Raw genomic sequence first — 23,212 nt, 5'->3', positions numbered from 1 at the left:
GCTGTGGAATGCACTCCGAGTCCCGGCAGAAATCCACAATCTGAGTTCATAATTGGCCTTCCGGAGAGCCCTTAAGACCTATCTGTCTGGCCTTCCAGGGTTTTTTAACTGTTTCAAACCATAAAGGTTTGGCCTGGTTTTCCAGGGTTTTAAAAACTGTTTTAATAATGGTTTTATGTTGCTTTTACAGTTTTCGATTGTAATCGTTAATTGATTTTAGTTTTGTTTTAATGAGCCATTTTGGAAGGGCGGAATAGAAGTCAAATCAAATCAATCAATAAAGTAAGAGCAGTCCTGGGATTATTTTTAATTACAGATTCTGTTAGCGCCAGTACGGCAGAGGTTTCCAACGAGGGAATTGCAATGCCATTCTGGGTTTGCTGTGCACCAGAAGGTTTCCAGATCTCCTGTAGAGACAGCGGTCTTTTATTTTTTTTTTTTTTTGAGAGGCCTTGTCATGTAAAGAGGAGGCATTCCTAGAACACGGGAGCTGAAGGTGACCCCGGATTCTATTCAGGGGTGAGGGGGGGGGAATCAATACAAACCTCCAGCGCTTTGACCTGCCGCGACCGATCGTCCTGGGACCGCCGCTTGGATTCGACCTCCTGCTCGAGGTTGTGGAGGCGCTGAGCCAGCAGCTCCTTGTCCAACACAGCATTCTCACGCTCCGCCTGGCTGTCCTGCAGGGCTTGCTTGAGTCGCGTTACCTGGGAGAGGGAAACACCAGAAGGATGCGTGAGCAGAATGTGCCTTTGGAAGGGCCAGAGAGCAGAGACCTGAACCCTCAAGCCCAACCCTCTATCCACTACACCCTACTCCCTCTCCAGCCAGAAGCAGCATCAGCGACTGGCTGAGAACCCCCAGTTTATTTTTGCCTTCCAACACCCCCTCCTTCCTTTCTTGAACAGCCCGAATAAGAGGAGAGCTAGTGGTGCAGCAGTGGAAATAACTTGCCTAGCGAACAAGAGGTTTTCCCCCAGACTATGTGGAAACACCTATGTCGGGCAGTAGCGATACAGGAAGATGCTGAAAAGCATCATTTCATACTGCATGGGAGATGGCAATGGTCAACCCCTCCTGTGTTCTACCAAAGACAACCACAGGGCTCTGTGGTCGCCCGGAGTTGACACCGACTCGACGGCACAACTTTACCTTTTATTTTAGTCTAGGAGAGGAGAGCTGGGCTTGTGGTAGCAAGCATGAATTGTCCCCTTTGCTAAGCCGGGTCCACCCTCCTATCCACCTCATTATGTTTGCTCCACATACGTTCCCCTTTCAGAGTTAGACATGACTAACAAACACCACCTGTGTTTTGCATTTGAATGGGAGATTACATGTGTGAGCACCAAAAGAAATTCCCCTTCGGGGATGGGGCCGCTCTGCAAGCGTGCACACAGAAGGTTCTAAGGTCCCTCCCTGGCATCTCCAGACAGGGCTGAGAGAGACTCCTGCCTGCAACCTTGGAGAAGCTGCTGCCAGTCTGTGTAGACAATACTGAGCTAGATGGACCAAGGGTCTGACTCAGTATATGGCAGCTTCCTATGTTCCTAAGAAACCTGTGTAATGCAAAAGCTTGCATCCCCCAAATGAAAAGGGTCTTATCCTGCATTTCTTGTCCTGTAGAACCAAAGATTCTCCCTTTCCCAAATTCAAAAGGTGTGAATTTCTGCACTGCAAAGAGACAACCTCTGCACCTTCACTGCCAAATGAGCAATCTGTAGTCTGCTATGAGCCTTTTCCTTCTGGGTGCACCATTCAGCAAGGTGTGCTGGGTCACTGCTGACCCAGGTAACTTTCTCTTGACCTAACTTCCCTCCCCAGCCCTGCAGTGCTAGCTGGGAACCATCTCAAGATCTGAATATTCTTTGTTTCCCAAATGCCAAACCTCTGCCAGTGAAAGGATCACCATTACTGTTCTCGAGAAACTTCATGTTTTTTCCTATGTCATCTTGTAAAAGCTGGGGAAAGTTTATAAAGAAGGGGGAACAAGGACGCAGCTTAAGTTGCCGACTCCTATTTTACAGGTTTGAAGGATTTGGAAAAGACTCAAAAATTTGAAAATGCATAATGAAAGACAGGTTTCTAGTCCTCATGACGTGTTTTGGTTTCAAAAGGGGAAGAGCATGCAGGAGTGGTAGCTTGCCTAATAGCCCAGAAAGAAACCAAGATAAATCTTGGTAAGATTCAGTGCACTTGGGGTCTCTCCTCTGCACACAATCCACACGCTCCGAGTTAAAAACCGACAGACCCACGCATGCATGCACCTCTAACCCATAGCCACCCATCCCACTCTGCGAACTGTGCCGCAGGGAGTCCCCACTTTCAGCCCACATACTGAGTCATGATCACCCAGCAGAGTCAGTGTCTTCAGAGCCTCCGGCCTCTGAAATACTGCCCTGAAATACCTTCCTGACCATTTCGTGCACTTCTGGCTTAGGGTGAAAGTGCTATCTGGACTGAGGAGGAACAGCCAAGATGCCTTCTGATGGCCCCCTGCCATGAAGATGAACCGTAGCTCCGTGGAAGAGCTTATGCTTTGCATGCAGAAGGTCCCAGGTTCAACCCCTGGCAGCATCTCCAGGTAGGGCTGGGAGAGACCATCTGAAACCCTGGAAAATTGCTGCTGCTCAGTGCTGAAAAAACTGAGCTAGATAGACCAATGGCGTGGGATACGGCAGCTAAGGAACAGAGGAAGCTGCCATTGTCAGGCCATTGGTCCATCTAGCTCAGTATCGTCTACACAGACTGGCAGCGGCTTCTCCAAGGTTGCAGGCAGGAGTCGCTCTCAGCCCTCTCTTAGAGATGCTGCCAGGGAGGGAACTGGGAACCTCAGATGCTCTTCCCAGAGCGGCTCCATTCCTTGAGGGGAATCTCTTACAGTGCTCACACTTCTAGTCTCCCACTCAAATGCAAACCAGGATGGACCCTGCTTAGCAAAGGGGGAAAATCATGCTTGCCACACAATGGCACAGCGGGGAAGTAGCTTACCTAGGGAGCCAGAGGTTGCTGGTTCGCATCCTTGCTGGGTTGTTCCCCAGACTATGGGAAATGCATATATCAGGTAGCAGCGATCTAGGAAGATGCTGAAAGGCATCATCTCAGACTGCGTGGGAGATGGCCATGGTCAACCCCTCCTGTTTTCTACCAAAGACAACCACAGGGCTCTGTGGGCGCCAGGAGTCGACACCGACTCGACGGCACAACTTTGCCTTTGCCCCGTGACCGGCTCTCCGCCCCGGCCTAAGTAACCACTGCAACCCGTCCCCCTCCTTGCCAGGGCCCAACTGCTGTAGGCGCCGCAGGGCGCCGCTCTCCCCCTCCGCCAGCTGCCTCCTACCTCATCTTGCAGCCGCCCCAGGTTGTACTGCATCTTCTCCACTTCCGCGTTGCGGTCTTTGGCCTGCTTCTGGGAGTCTGTGATCTCCTTGCGCGACTTCTCCTTGTACTCCTCCAGCTGTGACTGCAGGGCCGACAAAGCGCTGTGGGACTCCTCGGCCATCTGGTCCAACTGGAGGGAGAGAGAGAGAGGGGCGGGAGATGAGCCGACACGGGGGCCGGGAGATGAGCCGACACGGGGGCCATGCACTGGCCCAGCAGCCCGTCCAAAAGGCCCCGAGCAGCCGGCTTGCCGTCTCTGAGTAACACAGGAAGCTGCCTTATTCTAAGCCAAACCACTGGGTCCGTCTAGCTCCACATTTTCCTACACTGACTGGCAGCAGCTATCCGGGGTTTCAGGCAGGGGACTTTCCCAGTCCCACCGGGAGATGCTGCCAGGGCCTGAAGCAGGTGCTCCACACCACTGAGCTACAGCTTGCCACGACAAGACCAGCTGGGAGCCCTGGCCCTCATCCGAAGCAGGTGCCTGGAAAGAAGTCCTTCCCCTCCCTCCCAAGTAGCCCATCAGGAGGGAGGTCCTGAGCACACAGGCGAGCACTTCCCCACTTGGTAGTGGAGGCGAGCTGTGGCAGGAGGTCCCAGGAGCAATGGGAAGGGTTCTGGTGGCAGGACAGACGCCTCGGTGGAGAGGCAGGCGCTGGGCTCCCCAGAGCTGCAGGACTCTTCCAAGGAGCAGATGGGGAGTCCTGCAGCTCATGTTCCACCCAGGGACAGCCATACCCTTCCGGTCTGTACCATGCATTTGCGGGAGGCTGGGCCTAGATCCACTTCTAAAAAGGAATGCATGTGCAGACGCAGGTCCAAATTTATGGACACCTCTGTGCATGTACAGTGTAACAGGGCTGGGTTCTGGCTGAGGAAAGCGTGAGTCGTCCCCTTTGCTAAGCAGGGGGTCTGCCCTGGTTTGCATTTGAATGAGACACAACACATGAGCCCTGCAAGATCTTCCCCTTAGGGGATGAGGCCACTCTGGGAAGAGTACCTGCCTGCAGGCAGAAGAATCCAAGTTCCCTCCCTGCCATCAAGATAGGGCTGAGAGAGAGACTCCTGCCTGCCACCTTGGAGAAGCCGCTGCCAGCCTGGGTAGACCATCCTGAGCGAAATGGACCAAGGGCCTGACTCGGGATATGGCAGCTTCCTCTGTCCCTGCACAACCCCTCCACCTGCAGCCAGACCTTGCCCATTCAAGAGCTCTTCCTTCCAGCTGCTGCCTTGCTGGACCTGACAATGGAGAAAAGACCCCCAGCAGGGCAACGGACTCCCCGCCGGGTCCATTTTCAGGATCTACCACCCCAAAGCGGGAGCACCCAGGGGGGCCGTCCAGCACCCTGCAAAGCCAAGTGGTCCGGCGGGGCGTTTGCTCCCTGGGGCGGCCCCCACCTCTTTCGTCAGCTTCCCGATGCTTTTGTCCAGCAGGCGCTTCTCCTCCTCCAGCTCGCTCTTGGCTCGCTTCAGCTGCTCCTTCTGCTTCAGCTCCTCGTGGTAAGACGCGCTCAGGTCCTGGTGCTCCCGCGAGAGCCGGTTGAGGCTCCTCTGGGCTTCCTCCAGGCGGCTCTCCAGGGATCTCTTCCCCAGCAACAGCTCCTGCTCCCGGTCCGTGGTGTCCCCCAGGGACTCCTCCATCTGCTTGCGGGCCACCTGGAAGGGGGAGGGAAGGCGTTGGTGTGGGAGGCGAGGCCGGGGGAGAAAACAGTAAACACAGCAAAAAACCCCAAAAAACTGAAAATTAGAAATTAAACACAGCTAAAATTAAACGCAGCAACAACCTGTGTCTATTAGGAACATAGGGAGCTGCCATATACTGAGTCAGACCCTTGGTCTATCTAGCTCAGTATTGTCTTCACAGACTGGCAGCGGCTTCTCCAAGGTTGCAGGCAGGAGTCTCTCTCCCAGCCCTGTCTCGTTGGAGATGCTGCCAGGGAGGGAACTTGGAACCTAGATGCAATTCCCAGAGCGGCTCCATCCCCTGATGGGAATCTCTTCCAGTGCTCACACTTCTAGTCTCCCTTTCATATGCAACCAGGGCCGACCCTGCTTAGCTAAGGGGACAAGTCATGCTTGCGACCACAAGACCAGCTCTCCTCAATTCTTACACTCCTATCCCTCTCTCCCTACAAGGAGCCCTGAGCGGTGTGCGGGATTATGTTTAGCCTCTGTGATATTAGTAAGGCTGAAAGAGAAGTGAATGGTCCAGAGCAGGGATTCTCAAACTTGGGTCCTCAGGTGTTATTGGACTTCAACTCCCATAATCCCCAGCCTCAGTGGCCTTTGGTTGGGGATTGTGGGAGTTGAAGTCCAATAACACCTGAGGACCCAAGTTTGAGAATCACTGGTCCAGAGCCTCCGGCCTGGAACCCTGGAGAAGCCACTGCCAGTCAGTGTAGACCAGGGATTCTCAACGTTGGGTCCCCAGACGCTATTGAACTTCAGCTCCCATAATCCCCGACCAAAGGCCACTGGGGCTGGGGATTATGGGAGTTGGAGTCCACTAACATCTGGGGACTGAATGTTGAGAATCTCTGGTGTAGGCCGTACTGAGCTAGATGGACCCCATGTTCTGACTTGGTATAAGGCAGCTATATACTTTTCTATGTTTAGGCGTGTGGGTTAAAATATGGAAATTTTAATCCTTTACCTTGGTTTTTTGGAAAAAGAACATTTGCTGAATACAAATTAAGATTAAAAGGGGAAAAGTCAGAACTGGCTTGTCAAAAAGACGCTTACTGGACGCTGAATTGGGAGAGCCTGTTGGTCACACTAAGCCTCGTGTCAGCGCAACTGGAGTTGACTTTAGCTGGAGATACTGTTTGCTAAAGGAGAGATTATTTACTAGGTAGTAGTCACTGACCAAAGCTTCATCTAAGACCAGCATCCTGTTTCTCACAGTGGTTGGCAAGATGCCTCTGAGAAAAGTTCTCGGGCAGAGCAGGAAGGACTCAGCCTTTCCTTCCCATCAACAGTTGGTGCTCAGAGGTAGACTGCTCCTGTATATAGAGCTTCCATTCTTAACTATCATGGCTGTTCGGAACATACAGAATCCTGCTGGAACAGACCAAGCCTCCATCTGGTCCAGAGCATCCTGTTTCCAGCAATGGCCAACCAGTTACCTCTAGGAAGGCCCCCAATTGCGCCCCCCCGGTGCTCTCCCCCACTGCTCCCTCCCCCAGTAACTGTCACCCAGCTTTAGTAGCACACTGCCTGTGAGCCTAGGAGTTCCCCCTTGGAAAGAAAAACTTCCCCATTCCAGGGGGGACTCCTGACCGAAACCTTGAAGAGATGCTGCCAGCCTGTGCAGGCAATACTGAACTAGGTGATGACTCAGTATATGCCAGTTTTCTATGTTCCTAGCGCGAATCGGATTCTGGGATCCGGATTCTGGAACCCTCTTCCCATGACTCATCAGAGTGTGGCCCCCTTCACGATTCCAGTATTCAAGAGATTTGCAGGAAATGGGTAGCCCGTTACTGAGCTTCCCCCCAAAAAGGTACCTCCAGCTTGGCAATCTTCTCCTTCAGCCTGGCCTCGGTGCTCTGCCAGTTGTCAGCAAAGTGCCAATACTCCTTCAGCTGCGTCTCCAGGCCCAGGATCTTCCGCCGGAGGTCGTCGTTTTCCTCCTGGGTCTCCCTCAAGGTAGATTCGATGGCCTTCCTTGTCTGCTCAGTTGCCTCCTTCTCGCCCTCCAGTGTCGCCCTCATCTGCAAGAAAAGGAAGAGATGATTGTATTTTTAAAATAACTGCTTATACATTTATTAGATTTCTATACCGCCTCACCTCGATGGCTCTAGGCAGTTCACAAATATAAATGCAGATAGATAAAAACAAATAAATAATGGATTAAAACACAAATTAAAACCAGTTTAAAACCGTTTCAATAAACACAAAAAGCCAGGTTAAAGAGATATCTATTTTAGGGCTCTTTTAAAGGCTGCTAAAACTTCTAATATCCATAGGGAGCACATTCCAGAACCCAGGAGCAGTTACAGAGAAGGGTTGATCCCAGGTCACCGGCAGGCAAGCTGTTGGCAGCTGCAGAGCGACCTCACGTGAGGACCTTAATGCAAGGTGGGGGTCATGCAGAAGAAGGCTCTCTCCCAGGCAATCCAGCCCTAAGGCATTTAGGGCATTATTTATTATTATTTTTGTCTACACAGTCAGACAGGTGTTATTGACTGGTTTGTTTTATCCAGACGTCGAGTCCTTCCCAAGGACCTGGGATGCCAGAATTTTATTGTCAATTATTATAGATATCGTCGCAGAATACAGGCTGTTCCCAGTAAAGCTGCTTTTTGTAACTGGCTGATGGTGATTTCTGTGGCCCCTATGGTGTTGAGGTGCTCTTCAAGGTCTTTTGGAACTGCACCCAGGGCGCCAGTTACCACTGGGATTATTTGGGTCTTTTTCTGCCACAGCCTTTCAATTTCAATTGGTAGATCTTTGTATTTGGTGATTTTTTCTATTTCTTTTTCTTCTATTCTGCTATCCCCTGGTATTGCTATGTCAATTATTTTAACTTTTTAAAATCTTTCGTCTCGACTACAGTTATATCTGGTGTATTGTGTGGCAGATGTTTTTCGTTTGTAGTCGGAAGTCCTATAATATTTTTGTATCTTCATTTTCTACAACCTTTTCAATTCTATGGTCCTACCAATTTTTGGCTACAAGTAGCTTGTATTTTTTGCAGATGTTCCATCATCATCATCATCTATTCAATTTCTATACTGCCCTTCCAAAAATGGCTCAGGGCAATTTACACAGAGAAATAATAAATAAATAAGATGGATCCCTGTCCCCAAAGGGCTCACAATCTAAAAGAAACATAAGATTGACACCAGCAACAGTCACTGGAGGCCCCTTTAATTACCTTTAAAGGTAATTACCAGCACTTTGTATTTTGCCCGGAAACATCGGCAGCCAGCATAGCTGTTCTAAAACAGGCATCATGTGGTCTCTCCGAGAAACCCCGGAGACCAATCTAGCTGCTGCATTTTGGACTAACGGAAGGTTTCCGAATGACATACAAAAGGCAGCTTCACACAAAGCGCACTGCAGTGGTCAAGCCTAGACATTTCCAGTGAGTGCACCACTGTTCTGAGATCATCATCTTCAAGCATTATGCTGCAAACCCAGTTTTTTCTGCATCTGATCTTTCTAGTCCTCATGGTTTGTGGAAGAGATGGGAGATCTCTCAACAGGCTCCAGGCCCAAAGGTAGCATTTCTGGGTCTTCACACAGCCATTGATACTCTAAAATAAGACTCAGCATCTCCAGGTAGGGCTGGGTAAGACATCTGCATGAAACCTTGGAGAAGCCGCTGCCAGCCATTGTGGACAGTACTGAGCTAGATGGACCAGAGGTCTGACTCAGTATAAGGCAGCTTCCTATCTTGCAAGGTCCTTGACATTTTGGGAAAAACAGGCTCACTGACTGAACAGTGCCATGAAAGAGGACCAGAGGAGTATTTGCATACCAGTGGTTTGTATGAGTCATTGATCCCCTTGGCGAAGGATTTTTACACTCCGGGTAGGCAGGAGAGACGAAGGTAAACAGAAGCTTTAAGGGTAGGAGAAATGCTGCCAGGAAGGGAATGGTGGCCGTGCAGCACAGAGAAACACAGTTCTTCACAGATGCTTGGTTACATCATTTCAGCACTACCTTGAGGTCTAGAAACGTTAGACTGTAAACTTATACTACAGCAGATATTTATATACCACTTTTCAACACAAGTCCTCAAAGCGGTTTATATAGAAAAATTAAAAGATTTTCCCCTGTTTCTAGAGGGTTCACAATCTAAACAAATTAAGTAGGATTGTAGTTGATCCAACAATGTTGTTATCTATAGCAGAACAGCCTGTTCTTCTGTTCTATTAACCCAACTGGAGTAATGCACTGGAGGAGCAAGGTATAAATATTTTAAATAAAAATAAATAAACTGGCGCATTGGAGTCAGGAAGGATCAACTTCCACCCCTCTAGTATCTTATCATAGGAGCTTCCCACTTTTTATCCACTCAAGAAAGCACGTGCTTTGTTAGAGTGCTGGACTAGGACCGGGGAGACCCGAGTTCAAATCCCCATTCAGCCATAAAACTAGCTGGGTGACTCTGGGCCAGTCACTTCTCTCTCTGCCTCGCCTACTTCACAGGGTTGTTGTGAAAGAGAAACTCAAGTATGTAGTACACCGCTCTGGGCTCCTTGGAGGAAGAGCGGGATATAAATGTAGTCATCATCATCATCAAAACGTAGTCCGGAAACTGCAGTTGGACCAGAATGCAGCAGCTAGGTCGGTCTCTGGTCATCTCGGAAAGATCATATTCCAGTATTGAAAGAGCTGCACTGGCTGCCAATAAGTTTCCGGGCAAAATACAAAGTGTGGGTTATAACCTATAAAGCCCTAAACAGCTTACAGTGGAAGCTTACTGTGTTTCCCTCTAACAGAAAACCCCAGATGTTGTTGACTACAACTCCCAGCATCCTCAGCCAAAGCCCACTGCAGCTGGGGATGCTGGGAGTTGTAGTCAACAACACCTGGGATTCCCTCTTACAGGGAACACTGCCCGGGTTTTTAAGAAGACACCTTCTTCTCCATGATTCCCACCGCCCACTGAGATCATCAGGAGAGGTTTGTCTGCAGTTTCCACCGGCTCGTCTGGTGGCTACGCAGGGACGGGCCTTCTCCATGGCCACCCCGAGGCTTTGGAACATGCTCCCTGCTGAAATAAGAGCCTCCCCATCTCTGGCAACTTTTAAAAAGGCAGTTAAGACATATCTGTTCATCCAGGCTTGCTCTCTCGCTCTTTCTTTCTTTCTTTCCATCCATCCATCAGATTTCCATACCACCCTTCCAAAAATAGCTCAGGGTAGTTTACACAGAGAAATAACGAACAAATAAGGTGGAACCCTGTCCCCAAAGGGCTCACAGTCTAAAAGGACACACAAGGCAGAGACCAGCAACAGCCACTGGAGGGATGCTGTGCTGGGGTCGGAGAGGCCCACTTGCTCCCCCCCACTAAACATAAGAGAATCACCACGTTAAAAAGGTGCCTCTTTGCCAAGTTAGCAGGGGTTGAAATTAGATGCTGTTTTACTAGTTCTCAGCATCGTTTTAAATTTTAAAATGATTGTCATGTTTTGAACCTTTTGTTTGTATTGTTTTATTGTAAACTGCCCAGAGACGTTAAGCTTTGGGCGGTACACAAATATGTGAAATAAATAAAAATAAGACATACGAGGAGGCAACCAAACCGCTTCCAACGCCCTCCCCCGGCCCGGCCCCTCGGCCCCCCTTGCCTTGAACGCCTCCTCGTAATCCTTCCGCAGCTGCCCCACATTCTCCTGGAACTGCCGCTTTAGCTCCTCGGCTTCGCGGTGGCGGCCGGCCGCTTCCTCCTTCAGGGCCGCCTTCAGGGAGGCCAACTCCCGCTCCCGCTGGCGGAGGAGCTCGTCCTGGGCCTGCTTCTCCGACACCAGCTCCCTCAGCTGCTCCCGAGCCTCACGCAGCCCCTGGTGGGAGGAGGGAAGAGATTTTGAGGCCTGCCACAAAAAGGAACCCGGACCACCTTGGCACAGGCGGAGAGGAGGAGGAGGAGGAGCGTTTGCAGAAAGGCTACTGGGGGGCCTTCCTGGAAAAGCTTGCTCCCAGCATCCCTTTTGCGGCCCGGTAGCCGCCGGTCCCCTCAACTTGGTGGGGAAAGGTGCACCTTTCTGAGGGCGTCGGCCTCGCCGGCGTCCCCGGCGCTGCTCCGGACCTGATCCACTTCCTGCCGCATGACCGTGAAGCGCTCGCGCATCTCCTTCAGCTCCTCCTCGAATTCTTCACGCTCCATCTTCACCTGCATCAGACTGGCGGGGAGAGGAAGGAAAACTAAAGCCACGTGCAAAGAGGTGCCCTGTAGTTAAGCTGCCCCTGAGCATCAAAGCCGAGAGAGGAGACACTCGAGACGGCCCGGCTGTGCACACGCTGCCTCGGTCCATACGTGCATCATGCATCAGGCGCTGTTAGGTGGGCCTTCCACCGGGTCGCACCACTGGTCCGTCTGGATCAGGATTCTGGGTTCCTCCAGATGGTTCCCAGCCTGGTCTCCTCCAGGTGTTGCTGAACTAAAACTCCCATCATCTCCAGCCACAATAAATGGTAGCTAGGAATGATGGGAGTTGTGGTTCAGCAACATCTAGAGCAGGGTTTCTTAACCTTGGGCCCCCAGATGTTGTTGGACAACAACTCCCAGAATCCCCAGACATGGTATTTGTGGCTGGGGATTCTGGGAGTGGTAGTCCAACAACATCTGGGGGCCCAAGGTTAAGAAACCCTGATCTAGAGGAGCCCAGGTTGGGAACCATGGCTCTACCCCAGCACTGCACAACTTTGACCTCCAGTCTTGTTTATGGACTACAGATCCCATAATCTCAAGACACAGTGGCCATTATTCAGGGATGATGATTTATTCGATTTCGATACCACCCTTCCAAAAATGGCTCAGGGCAGTTTACACAGAGAAACAACAAATAAATAAGATGGGTCCCTGTCCCCAAAGGGCTCACAATCTAAAAAGAAACACACGATAGACACCAGCAACAGTCACTGGAGGAATACTGTGTTGGGGGTGGAGAGGGCCAGTTACTCTCCCCCTGCTAAATAAAAGAGAATCACCATGTTAAAAGGTGCCTCTTTGCCAAGTTAGCAGGGGTTGATGGGAGTTGTAGTCCAACATCTGTAGGAGATGCACAACAAAGTTGTTCAGCCCTGGTCTATGCTGACTGGCAGCAGCTCTCCAAGGCTTCAGGCCGGAGTCTTCCCCAGCCCTACTTGGAGATGCTGCCGTGATTGAACCTGGGACCTTCTGCATGCCAAGCAGAGGATCTGCCACTGAGCCACAGTACCTCCTCAAAAGGTGCCTTTGTCCAGTTAGCCTGGGGGCAGGGTGGCTTTCAGCTCAGGGTGGAGTTGTGCACGAGCCTCCCCTCTCCAGTTCTATCCTCACAACAACCCTGCAGGGTAGGGTAGGGTAGGCCAGGCTAGGTGCGGCGGAGAGAGAAAATAAGGCCAAGCTCACCCCGTGAGCTTCAGGGCCGGAAGTGGAAACGAACTTGGAACTCCTCAGCCTGAGTCCCCCCCGCCACTAACTCCGCCACCATACTGGGCGAGATCTGCCAAGCGCCTTCTTCTCCTGTGTAGCTCACATCTTGTGTGAGGCAGAAGCCCACAGGCATAAGGGCCCCATCCGGCGGTTTCTTTTTTGTATTGGAGGAGGAAGGAGTGTGGAGATAGAGGTCTATAAGGTCATGCATGGTGTGGAGAAAGTGGAGAGAGAGGGATTCTTTTCCCTCTCACACAACACTAGAACCAGGGGTCATCCCATGAAATTGATTGCCAGGAGGTCTAGGACCAACAAACGGAAGGACTTTTTCACACAAAGCGTGATCCACTTGTGGAACTCTCTGCCACAGGATGTGGTGACAGCCAACAACCTGGATGGCTTTAAGAGGGGTTTGGATGACTTCACAGAGGAGAGGTCTATCAACGGCTACTAGTCGGAGGGCTGTGGGCCACCTCCAGCCTCAAGGGCAGGGTGCCTCTGAGTACCAGTTGCAGGGGAGTAACAGCAGGAGAGAGGGCATGCCCTCAACTCCTGCCTGTGGCGTACAGCGGCATCTGGTGGGCCACTGTGTGAAACAGGATGCTGGACTAGATGGGCCTCCTTGGGCCTGATCCAGCAGGGCTGTTCTGATGTGCAGAGGCCCTGGCATGGCGTGGCCCATGTCACTGCCCGGAAGGCAAGAGAGAAATTGTTCCAGCCAGCAGGCTGGGGCTGAACGACGTCAGCTGGACTGCAACGCCCATCATTCCAGACTTTAACAAACCAAGGCGGCATGCGACGCACAGCAGCATTTTTTCCTTCAAGCCTAAGTTTGCCCTCTCGGGGCGTTCTTACAGCAGGAGAGCGAGGTTCCCCGTTACGTCGGCACCCAACCCTGGCCGGCAGAACTCGGGATCAGGAGGTGACCAGTGAGGGCCGACGCGCCTTACCCAGTCGCAGACATGCTGCTACTGCCCATGTGGCCCTGTAACTCAGAGTCCGGGGGACAGTCAATGAATATGGCAGACATTTATATGCTGCTTTCCACAAAAGTTCCCAAAGTGGTTTACACAGATATAAATAAAATAAGTGAAATGGCTCCCTGTCCCCAAAGGGCTCACAATCTTAAAAAAGAAACATAAGATAGACACCAGAAACAGCCACTGGAGGAATCCTGTGCTGGGGACGGATAGGGCCAGTTGCTCCCCCCCGCTCAATACAAGAGAACCGCCACTTTTGAAAAAAAAGGTGCCTGCTTGCTTAGTTAGCAGGGGACACGGCCTTCACGGCTCCATTCCCAGCCTACAATGGAGGATTTGGGGCAGAGAGGGAGAAGAACGGCTTACTCTTGTTTGGTGCTCCACAGTTCCTCCTTGTTCCTCTGAAACATCTCCTTCCAGTGAGTCACTTCTTCATTGCTCTCTTCCAGCTCTCTCTGGAGGTTCCTCACCACCGAGTTGATCTTCTGTCTCTCGGCCTCCAAACTGGCCTGATCCTGGCAGATTCAGGGGGAAACTCATGAAGATGCAACGGATTAAATTACTCATTATTCTACCGTTTCCCAAGATGTGAGAAGCAGCATACAATGAGACTTCTCTCCCCATTTCCCCCCTCATGCTGAGAAATAGTGACCAGCCTGAGCTCAGCCAAGAGTTTCATGCCCGAGTGGGGATTCGAACCTGGGTCTCCCTACTTCTACTCTGCCACGCTAACCACCACACCACACTGGCTATTGCAGTACATTTGTCCAAGGCCCTACTGCTTCCCCAAGGGGAAGGAGGCAGCAACATTGCCTGTTCACATTTCTTGTGGGAATCCAACGGCTTATAGGTTAATAGCTAACTAAGCATCCAGACATGACGTTAAGCTCACAGCAGCGCCCAGGATCTTGTGGGAGGCGAGCTGGTCTTGTGGTAGCAAGCTTCAATTGTTTGCCTTTGCTAAGCAGGGTCCACCCTGGTTTGCATTTGAATGGGAGACTAGAAGTGTGAGCACTGTAAGATATTCCCCTCAGGGGATGGAGCCGCTCTAGGAAGAGCATCTAGGCTCCAAGTTCCATCCTTGGCAGCATCTCCAAGAGAGGGCTGGGAGAGACTCCTGCCTGCAACCTCAGAGAAGCCGCTGCCAGTCTGTGTAGACAATACTGAGGTAGACGGACCAAGGGTCTGATTCAGTATATGGCAGCTTCCTATGTTCTTGTGTAGATGATGGCCCATTCCAACTGCTGAGCACAAGAGACGCTTACTTCTAAAGGCATACTCTGCAAGATGCCTCTGCTTCTCCCGTTGGCTCCTGAGTTTTAAAGTTAGAGTTCACATAGGAAGAAAGAGATGTGTGAGTTTATCTCCTTTCCCCCCACAACTTTGATTGTAAGGTAGTCTCAAGTTTCCACAGAAGAGCAGATGAGATACCATTTATACCATGGAGACAGTGTGGTGTAGTGGTTAGAGTGCTGGACTAGGACCGGGCAGACCCGAGTTCAAATCCCCATTCAGCCATGAGACTTGCTGGGTGACTCTGGGCCAGTCACTCCTCTCTCAGCCTCGCCTACTTCACAGGGTTGTTGTGAGGAGAAACTGAAGTATGTAGTACACCGCTCTGGGCTCCTTGGGGAAAGAGCGGGATATAAATGTAATAAAATAAAATAAAATAAATAAACAAGGGCTCCCATGACAAGACACACCTCCACACAAAAACAAAATTTACTATTCCCATAGAAAACCAGCCAGACAGCGCATGCACACACACATACACACACACACACACTAAATTCTGCTTCTAACACACTAGCTTTCTATGGACAAGAAACTGCAGTAACTATTATTATTTTGGCATGGAGGAGAATATTCAGGTATGTGTGACCTGCATATGACACAGAAAAGCCTAGAAATAGGTTTAGCCCCTGAGGTGTGGCCTGTGAAAGCTCAGGGCCTGGTTCCGCGCAAGAACAAGGGATGTGCACGGAACCGGGCAGGGGAAGCTCGAAAGCGGGGAGGGGCTAACTTTAAGGTTGGGGAGGGTGCACTTACCCCTCCCTCCGCTTTCCCCCCGCCGGTGCTCCCTTAGTACTCCGTCGGGTCGGCCGCAGCAGACCTGTTCCCTCTTTGGCCAGAAGTGCCAGGCGTATGTGCACATGCTGGGCACATCTGCATGCACGTTGTGCCCGTTCACGTGCACGTTGGGTGTGCGTGCAACGTGCGTGCACACGCGCACCCGGCACTTCTGGCCAGAGAAGAAACAGGGCAGCAGGGAGGTCTACTAACTAACAGAGTGCCGGCGGGGGGAAAGTGGAGGGAGGGGTAAGTGCACCCTCCGCCACCCTTAGCCCACCTCCAAACCGCTGGGTGTTCGAACCTGTTTGGAGGCCCGTAAAAAGGGCTTCCAAACAGGTTTCGGCACATCTCTAGCAAACCCCGGGGCCCATTTCTACAGCTGGCCTAGGGAGCTTTGCACTAGGCCCGGCGTAGGGTCCCAGAACCCAAAACGGCCCCGCCCACCTGCGACACGTCCTCCATGTTGCGCCTCATCTGCTCCATGTCCTGCTGGTACTGCTGCCGGACCCGGTCCAGCTCTTTGTCATGGCTGGCCACCTCTTCCTTCAGGGCCCCTTTCAGGGCCGTCAGCTCCCTCTCCCGCAGGCGCAGCTGCTCTTCCTGCTTCTGCTTGGCGGTCAGGATCTCCTCCAGCATCTCCCTGGTGTCCAGCAGCTCCTGGGGAAGCGAGAAGGCAAAGGGAAGTCAACCTCTTCTCCCTGCCCCGCACGGACACTTTCAACCTGTGTGCAAAGGTCCCGGGCAGCCACCTACTTTGAGTAACGCGTCCCTATCCGGAGCGCCTCCCATGGGCTCCCGGAAGCGGTCAAGCTCCTCCTGCATCTCCATCAGCTGCTCTTCCAGGTCGGTCAGCTTGGCTTCCGCCTGCTCCTTGACCATCTTCACTTCCCTCAGCCTGAAGGATCGAGAGGGGAAGAGACTGGTTTGACTGTCTCCAACAGCGATTCGTCACATTCCTTTTCTCACGACCCAGCTGAATACAATCGCTTATCCCCGCAACCCAAAAGAGTAATACCAATACGATGAATACACACACACACACACACACACACACTACACTATATGTGTGTGAGATACATGCTATACATATATACATACACACACGATACACGCTACACACACACGTATACACTATATATAGCAATAGCAATAGCACTTACATTTATATACCACTCTATAGCCGGAGCTCTCTAAGCGGTTTACAATTATTTAGCATATTGCCCCCAACATTCTGGGTACTCACACACACAATACACATTTTTATACACACACACACAATACACATTTTTATACACACACGCGATACTATATATATATATATATATATATATATATATATATATATATATATATATATACACACACACACACACACACACACACGATACTCGACACACACTATACACATATACCCGATACATGATCCACACACACTACTTTTCAACAAAAGTTCCCAAAGCATAGAGAAAAAAAATAATGAATTAGTAAGATGGCTTCCTTTCCCCAAAGGGCTCACAATCTAAAAAAGAAACATAAGGTATATACACCAGTGGCAGCCACTGGAGGGATGCTGTGCTGAGGATGGAGAGGGCCAGTTGCTCTCCTTCTGATAAATAAAGAGAATCACCACTTTTAAAAGGTGCCTCTGATTGCCACCTAATGGAACAGTGGGGAAGTAACTTGCTTAGGGAGCAAGAGGTTGCCGGTTCGAATCCCCGCTGGTATGTTTCCCAGAGTATGGGAAACACCTCTATCTGGCAGCAGCAATATAGGAAGATGCCGAAAGGCCTCATCTCAGACTGCGCAGGAGGAGGCAAGGGTAAACCCCTCCTGTATTCTACCAAAGAAAAACCACAGGGCTCTGTGGGCGCCTGGTGTCGACACTGACTCGACGGAGCAACTTTACCTTTACCTTACAGAAGAGTGGAAGGGGAAGAAAATGCAGGGAAAGGCCAACAAGGCGTCGTCAACTTTATTAGTCTGGGCGGGCTGGCTGGGGTGATCAAGCAGACAGAAAGTGACATGGAGAAGGTCACACAGTGAGTCTGTGGCAGAGCTGGCACTTGTTGGTTGTCCCGGAGCAGAGTCCAGCTCTCTAGACTCAGAACTTCCGGCGCTGGACTAAAGAACTCATGGCTCCGTGGAGCCGTCTTCATTTAGACAAGAACTCAGCAGCTACTTGGTGCTCAGAACTGCTTCCGAGGCAGAGACAGAGCCGCCCAGTTCCAGAGCCCCACCCCTTCCGGGGGTGAAAATTACGAGGGTGCCCCCTGCTGGTGGCGGGAGGACTTACTCTTGCCAAGCCCTCTGCAGCTCCTGGCTCTTCTTCTCAAAGGCCTCTTGGAGCTTGCGGCATTCCTCTTCAGATTCCTCCAGGCGGATCTCTAGGTTGCGAGGGGCGCTGTTTCGGCGGTAGTCCTGCGTCATTTCCAGCCTCTGACGGAGCTGTGGTTTAAAAAAAAAAGAAAGAAAAAAGAAGAATAAGAACAGGCAGGGGAATCGAGAGTCTTGGCACACCGAGTGCCAGAAGCCGGCAAGCCTGCAGGTTTTGTGGCAGTTCTGGATTACCCAGAAGCCTCTTCCTCTCTATCCCTTTGCTGCACCTTGCAGGAAAAGCCAGGGGTCTTAAGGGTCCAAGAACATGGGTCTCTCATTTTTGCTTATAACTGGTAGGGTTTTTTTTTTTTTTTTAAAGTTCTTTATGCTTCTTCTAACTTTTAATTTTAAACTTCTAGAATTTTTAACCTAAATGTGGTTTTAGCTGGGTCTTTTCTTTTTAAAATTCTTTTATATCTTATATAAAATTCTATATATATAAAATTATAAATTAAAATTATATATACATTAAAAGTATATATAAATTATACATAAAATTCTATATATAAAATTCTATATAAATTATTTTATATCTTATATATCTTCTTAACGTTGTAAGCCGGCCCAAGCAGCAGTGTGCTGGAGGGGCAGGCTGTAACTATTTAAAATAAAATAAATAAATAAAATGCCTCCCGCTCCACACTTCAATGCACTTCACTTCAGTGCATCCTGGGCATTGTTTCCCTCCAACAGGGATTCCCATATGTTGTTCACTACAACTCCCAGCATCCCCAGCTGCAGTGGCCCTTGGCTGGGGATTATGGGAATTGTAGTCAACAACGCCTGGGAATCCCTGTTAAAAGGAAGAATGATCCCTAGTTCTGTTCAGCCTGGGTATAGAATGCCAGTGTAAAGGTTTAATGCTGGTACAAAAGGACTACTGCAAAAATGTACACATCTCCCTCTCCCTCTCTCTCTCTCTCTCTCTCTTTCACACACACACACACACACACACGCTGAGCAAGAAAGCATGGAATGCACACCATTTCTAGATGGGAGAGGGGTCATTTATATTCCTTTCTATCCTATATGCTTAGTGGCTTATAGCAATTTTTGTTTTTAAAGTCACCTTTGACTCCTCATCCAGCTTCCGCTGCAGCTCTTCAACCTTCTGCTTCAGCTCCTGGGGGACGGACGCCCTCGACTCCGCGGACGGGACAGCCTTTTTCCAAAATGAGAAGAAAGTACATCAGATGGGGATACGGCAGGGCCTACGGCCAGTCCTGCGATCGGGAGGAGAGCTGGTCTTGTGGTAGCAAGCAGGACTTGTCCCGTTAGCTAAGCAGGGTCTGCCCTGGTTGCGTATGAATGGGAGACTAGAAGTGTGAGCACTGGAAGATATTCCCCTTAAGGGATGGAGTCGCTCTGGGAAGAGGATCTAGGTTCCAAGTTCCCTCCCTGGCAGCATCTCCAAGATTGAGTTCCTGCACACCTGTGAGTGAGAGCACAGGGAGGGCACCCTCATTACATGCTGAGGGCCCCAGGTTCAATCTGTGGCAGCATCTCCAAGTAGGGCAAAAAAAGGGGGGGGAACTGCCCCCCTTTCTGAAACCAAGAGCTGCTGCCAGTCAGTGCAGACAATACTACGCTAGATGGACCAATGGACTGACTCAGTAGAAGGCACCTTTCTATATTTATCAGGAGCATCCACAGCTCAGTCGCAGAGCACCTATTTTGCATGCAAAGGACCCCAATTTCAACCCCAGGCATTTCCAGTAGGGCTGAAAAAGCCGAGGAGCTGCTGCCGGTCCGTGCTGACTGTTACTGAGCTAGATGAACCAATGGCTTGACTTAGAAAAAAGACCGCTTTCCCATGTCCGTTTTCCTAACCTCCAGCTCTCCCCTCTTTCAGCGCCAACATGTCCTCAGGTCTTCCTAAATGCTCTTCAACATGCTCTGATTTTTAGCTTGGCTTGCATTCGTTTGGAGGGGGAAGCAGCATGACCCTCACAAGCTCTTCCCGATCTCTGAAATTTCAGCTCGGGTAAGCAACACTCTCGCGCCAGGGGCAAACCACATCCCTTCGTCTCGCAGTTCTGTTGAGCCCCAAAGCAGCGATGCCAATTTCGATAGAGAGGCCTGTCATCTCCTTCTCAAAACGTGGCGTGGGGCAGGGGAAAGAGAGGGGAGGAGAGGTCTATGCGCCAAAGCTGGCAGGAAAAGCTCTTTTTAAAGACGTGCTGGGGTGCGAAAAAGAGAAGAAAGCACCCGAGTCTGTTTTTTAAGAAGCACTCATATGGCCCTCGGAGTTAACAGCGGGGGAAAATATGTCAGACACACAGGCTGGGTTTCACACTGAGATCAAGGATTTGGGGCTTAGAAATAGAACACAAGAAGCTGCCATATACTGAGTCAAACCCTTGGTCTATCTAGCTCAGATAGACTGACCCAGAGTCACCCAGCAAGTCTCATGGCTGAATGGGGATTTGAACTCGGGTCTCCCCGGTCCTAGTCCAGCACTCTAACCACTACACCACACTGGATACAGTCTGCATCTGGGAACGGTTTCTAGGTGTTTTACAAGCTCAGAGGAGAGGTGGAACCCGGTCTCTGAAGGGATGGGTCTTATTTAGGCTGGGAGGGCTACTCTCCCTTGCCTAACTCTCCCTTGCCTAGCCAGTGAAAATCTGGACGAATGAAGCCATATCCCCCAAACACAGAGCCTGGTAGCCATCTCAGGCCTAGAGAACCTCGCTGCAAGTTCCTAGTCCTCAACGTCCCAAAGAGAAATGCTGGGATGTGGACACTAAGCCAAGGCAGAAGCAGGTTCAGGGTTGCCCAGAACTAGGAGGCATCGGCCCAAAACGTGTGCAAATCTCATGATGGGCACAGTTATTCAGGCTTCGTAGATCTGGGATAGCCCAGGGCACAGTGGATTTTATTAGAGACCTACCACAAGCGCTTGCATTTTCTCAAAGACCAGGTTCGTTTTTCTCTTCACCAAGGCTTCGCTGTCCGTGCTTCTGAAGAAGGCGAGGGGGAGATAAAAAGAGGGGATCAACTTCTCAGTTTAGAAGATACCCACCTAGTGCTTAACTAAATGGTTATTTCAGTGCATCTAACCCGCCTTAAGAGACCTTGAACTCCTCTATGGCTTAAAGCAGTAGTTTCCCGATGGTCTTTAAGGCTCAGAGAAGACCAGTAATGTCAGACTGCTTATCCCGACAGAGATTTCCTTGGAATGCACAGCTCCCAGTGCGTTCTAGGCTTCGGGCAGGCAGACTTCTGGCTTGTGAGATCTACTTGAGCTTTTGGGTGTTTCTTTACTAGATTCCCCAGAGTTGACCAATCAGAGCCAGGCACAAAATAGGGGCTTTGGAGGTGGAGCCCAATGCAAAATGAACCAAGTAGCCATTGCACGCCACAGACTATCACATACAAGTACACATCTACACTAGCGTTGCTACAGATTTTGCATGTAGATTTTTTAAACATAGGAGGTTGCTCAGATATCATGTGGAAGCACCGCTACGTCTTGAATCCACACAACATCTCTGAGAGCACATTCCCCTGTTCTCCTGCAAACCTCTGAATAATTGCACTTCTGACTGCAGTGAAAAACAAACCAGGGTTACCTGTGTCATCCAGGGTTGTTGATCTCAGTTTTATTTCAAGGAAGCTGGTTAGAATTAAGCCAATATTGGCTTAATTCTAACCAGCTTCCTTGAAATAAAACTGAGATCCGCAACCCATTTCAACCCCGGGATTCAGGTCTCTGTTTTATTCCAAGGAAGCGGGTTCGAAGCAGCCCAGATCGCTCCGTTCGGTTGTCACAACCCATCTTAGTTGGTCTTCCACTCCAAAGGCGAGCAGAATTATTCCAATCTGAGCATTCGATTCAGGCATCACAAAACAACCTACACTGCCTTTCACTGCACTTAGAAGCAGTGGAAACCTGCAGTTTTCCCGACTCACGTGTGGTCAGGATGCAAGCATCGCATGGAGCCAAGGTTCAACTGCAATCTCCAAAACCAGCTGGCCAGAGGAGCTGCACAGAGATATGGCCAGTGAACTGATGCTCCCATTTTACAGGTGAGGAACACCATGTCCCTTTTCCTCTCAGCACTTCAGCACTCACCCATCCTTCAAGATATTGTAGATCACCTCCTTTGCATACTCGCTGCTCCCCGGCTGAGATACCTCCTGCTGGTCCTTCAGAAGATCTGGGGTAGACTTCAGCTGGAAGAAAACAAGTCAAGGTCAGCCATCGCTGGGAGGAGGCCAGCGTCTCTGCATGGTGTGCCAGGAACCGCCGAGTGAGCAGAGAGGTGGGAAATCGCGCAGCTAGCTTGGAAACCTCCTGTAAAGCCAGTGCTTCAAAGGCAGGGGAGCAGCCATGATGCAGAAGCAAGGGGCACTTCCACAGCAGAATAATAGAATGGAATTTCAGAGCTGGAAGGCACCTGAGAGGTCATCTAGCCCTTACAGCATCCTTGATGGACAGCCATCCAAATTCCAACAGAAAACCTCTAGCGAAGGAGAGCCCACCACAGCATGATGCAGGCTGCCTCACCATCCAACAGCTCTTAGTTTGGAAATCCTTCCTAACGTCTAGCCAAAATCTGCCTTCTTGCCATTTGGCTGTCCACTCAGTTCATTTTAGATTTGCCTTGATACTGCCGCCCAGAACAAAATTCATTCCACACAGAGATGGAAAAGAATTAGAGGAACCATTGCTTGGACATCTTAATTTTGTGGATTGATTGTAGTGGTGGTATGGTGGTAGCAATGTTCCCTCTAACAGAGATTTCCAGATGTCGTTGACTACAACTCCCAGCATCCCCAGCTGCAGTAGCCTTTGTTTGGAGACTGTGGGAGTTGTAGTCAACAACGTCTGGAAATCCCTGCTATCTCAGATGGCAACCTGATGGCAAACACAAATGTACTTGTGTATGTCAGTTGCGAAGAAAAATGCCGGATACCCCAACCTCATGCCAGCACCTCTGAGCCAACGGCCAAATTCAGATGCAGCTCTAGAGCTATAATCGTGCACTCCTTCCACGGTCACACACGGAGGGAGGGAATTTAGAGTGTCCACCTATGACTTGTGGCAGTTTCCCGTTAAACATTCAAACATGGGAACCCAGATTTAACTGGCAAGCAAGGTGTAGTAAGCTGGGCAGGGGCCCAGAGACAGTCCACTGCTGTCACATTTTCCTTCCCTTCTCAACACGGCTGGCATTTCTCCCCCCACTGCTGCCACGCTCCCCAACTTCACTGCTGCAGAGGCCAGGGGCTCAGGCACACGCTGGGATGGGAAGCACAGAGGCCCCCACTTTCTCTAGCCCATTGACATAGGAAGCTGCCATATACA

The 23,212-nt window shown here is 50.5% G+C and overlaps 1 protein-coding gene across 3 annotated transcripts in view; it reads right to left on the bottom strand.

The window, feature by feature from the left end:
- Positions 1-23,212, bottom strand: part of CGN (cingulin) — a 68,609-nt gene that overhangs the window by 21,918 nt on the left and 23,479 nt on the right. For all 3 annotated transcript variants that reach the window (XM_053278228.1, XM_053278229.1, XM_053278230.1), the window contains exons 3-15: positions 21,977-22,077; positions 20,792-20,861; positions 18,968-19,060; positions 17,816-17,967; positions 16,276-16,417; positions 15,967-16,179; positions 13,816-13,964; positions 11,093-11,234; positions 10,683-10,895; positions 6,885-7,091; positions 4,777-5,034; positions 3,338-3,508; positions 546-707 (exon numbers count right to left, since the gene is read on the bottom strand). In XM_053278228.1, coding sequence (XP_053134203.1) covers positions 546-707; positions 3,338-3,508; positions 4,777-5,034; positions 6,885-7,091; positions 10,683-10,895; positions 11,093-11,234; positions 13,816-13,964; positions 15,967-16,179; positions 16,276-16,417; positions 17,816-17,967; positions 18,968-19,060; positions 20,792-20,861; positions 21,977-22,077 — 2,073 coding nt within the window. The remainder of the gene's footprint in view (positions 1-545; positions 708-3,337; positions 3,509-4,776; positions 5,035-6,884; positions 7,092-10,682; positions 10,896-11,092; positions 11,235-13,815; positions 13,965-15,966; positions 16,180-16,275; positions 16,418-17,815; positions 17,968-18,967; positions 19,061-20,791; positions 20,862-21,976; positions 22,078-23,212) is intronic.

This window comes from Hemicordylus capensis, chromosome 14, assembly GCF_027244095.1.
Source record: "Hemicordylus capensis ecotype Gifberg chromosome 14, rHemCap1.1.pri, whole genome shotgun sequence".
Classification (NCBI taxonomy): domain Eukaryota; kingdom Metazoa; phylum Chordata; class Lepidosauria; order Squamata; family Cordylidae; genus Hemicordylus; species Hemicordylus capensis.
The sequence above is the reverse complement of the archived record's forward strand: the minus strand, read 5'-3'. Positions and strand labels throughout refer to the sequence as shown.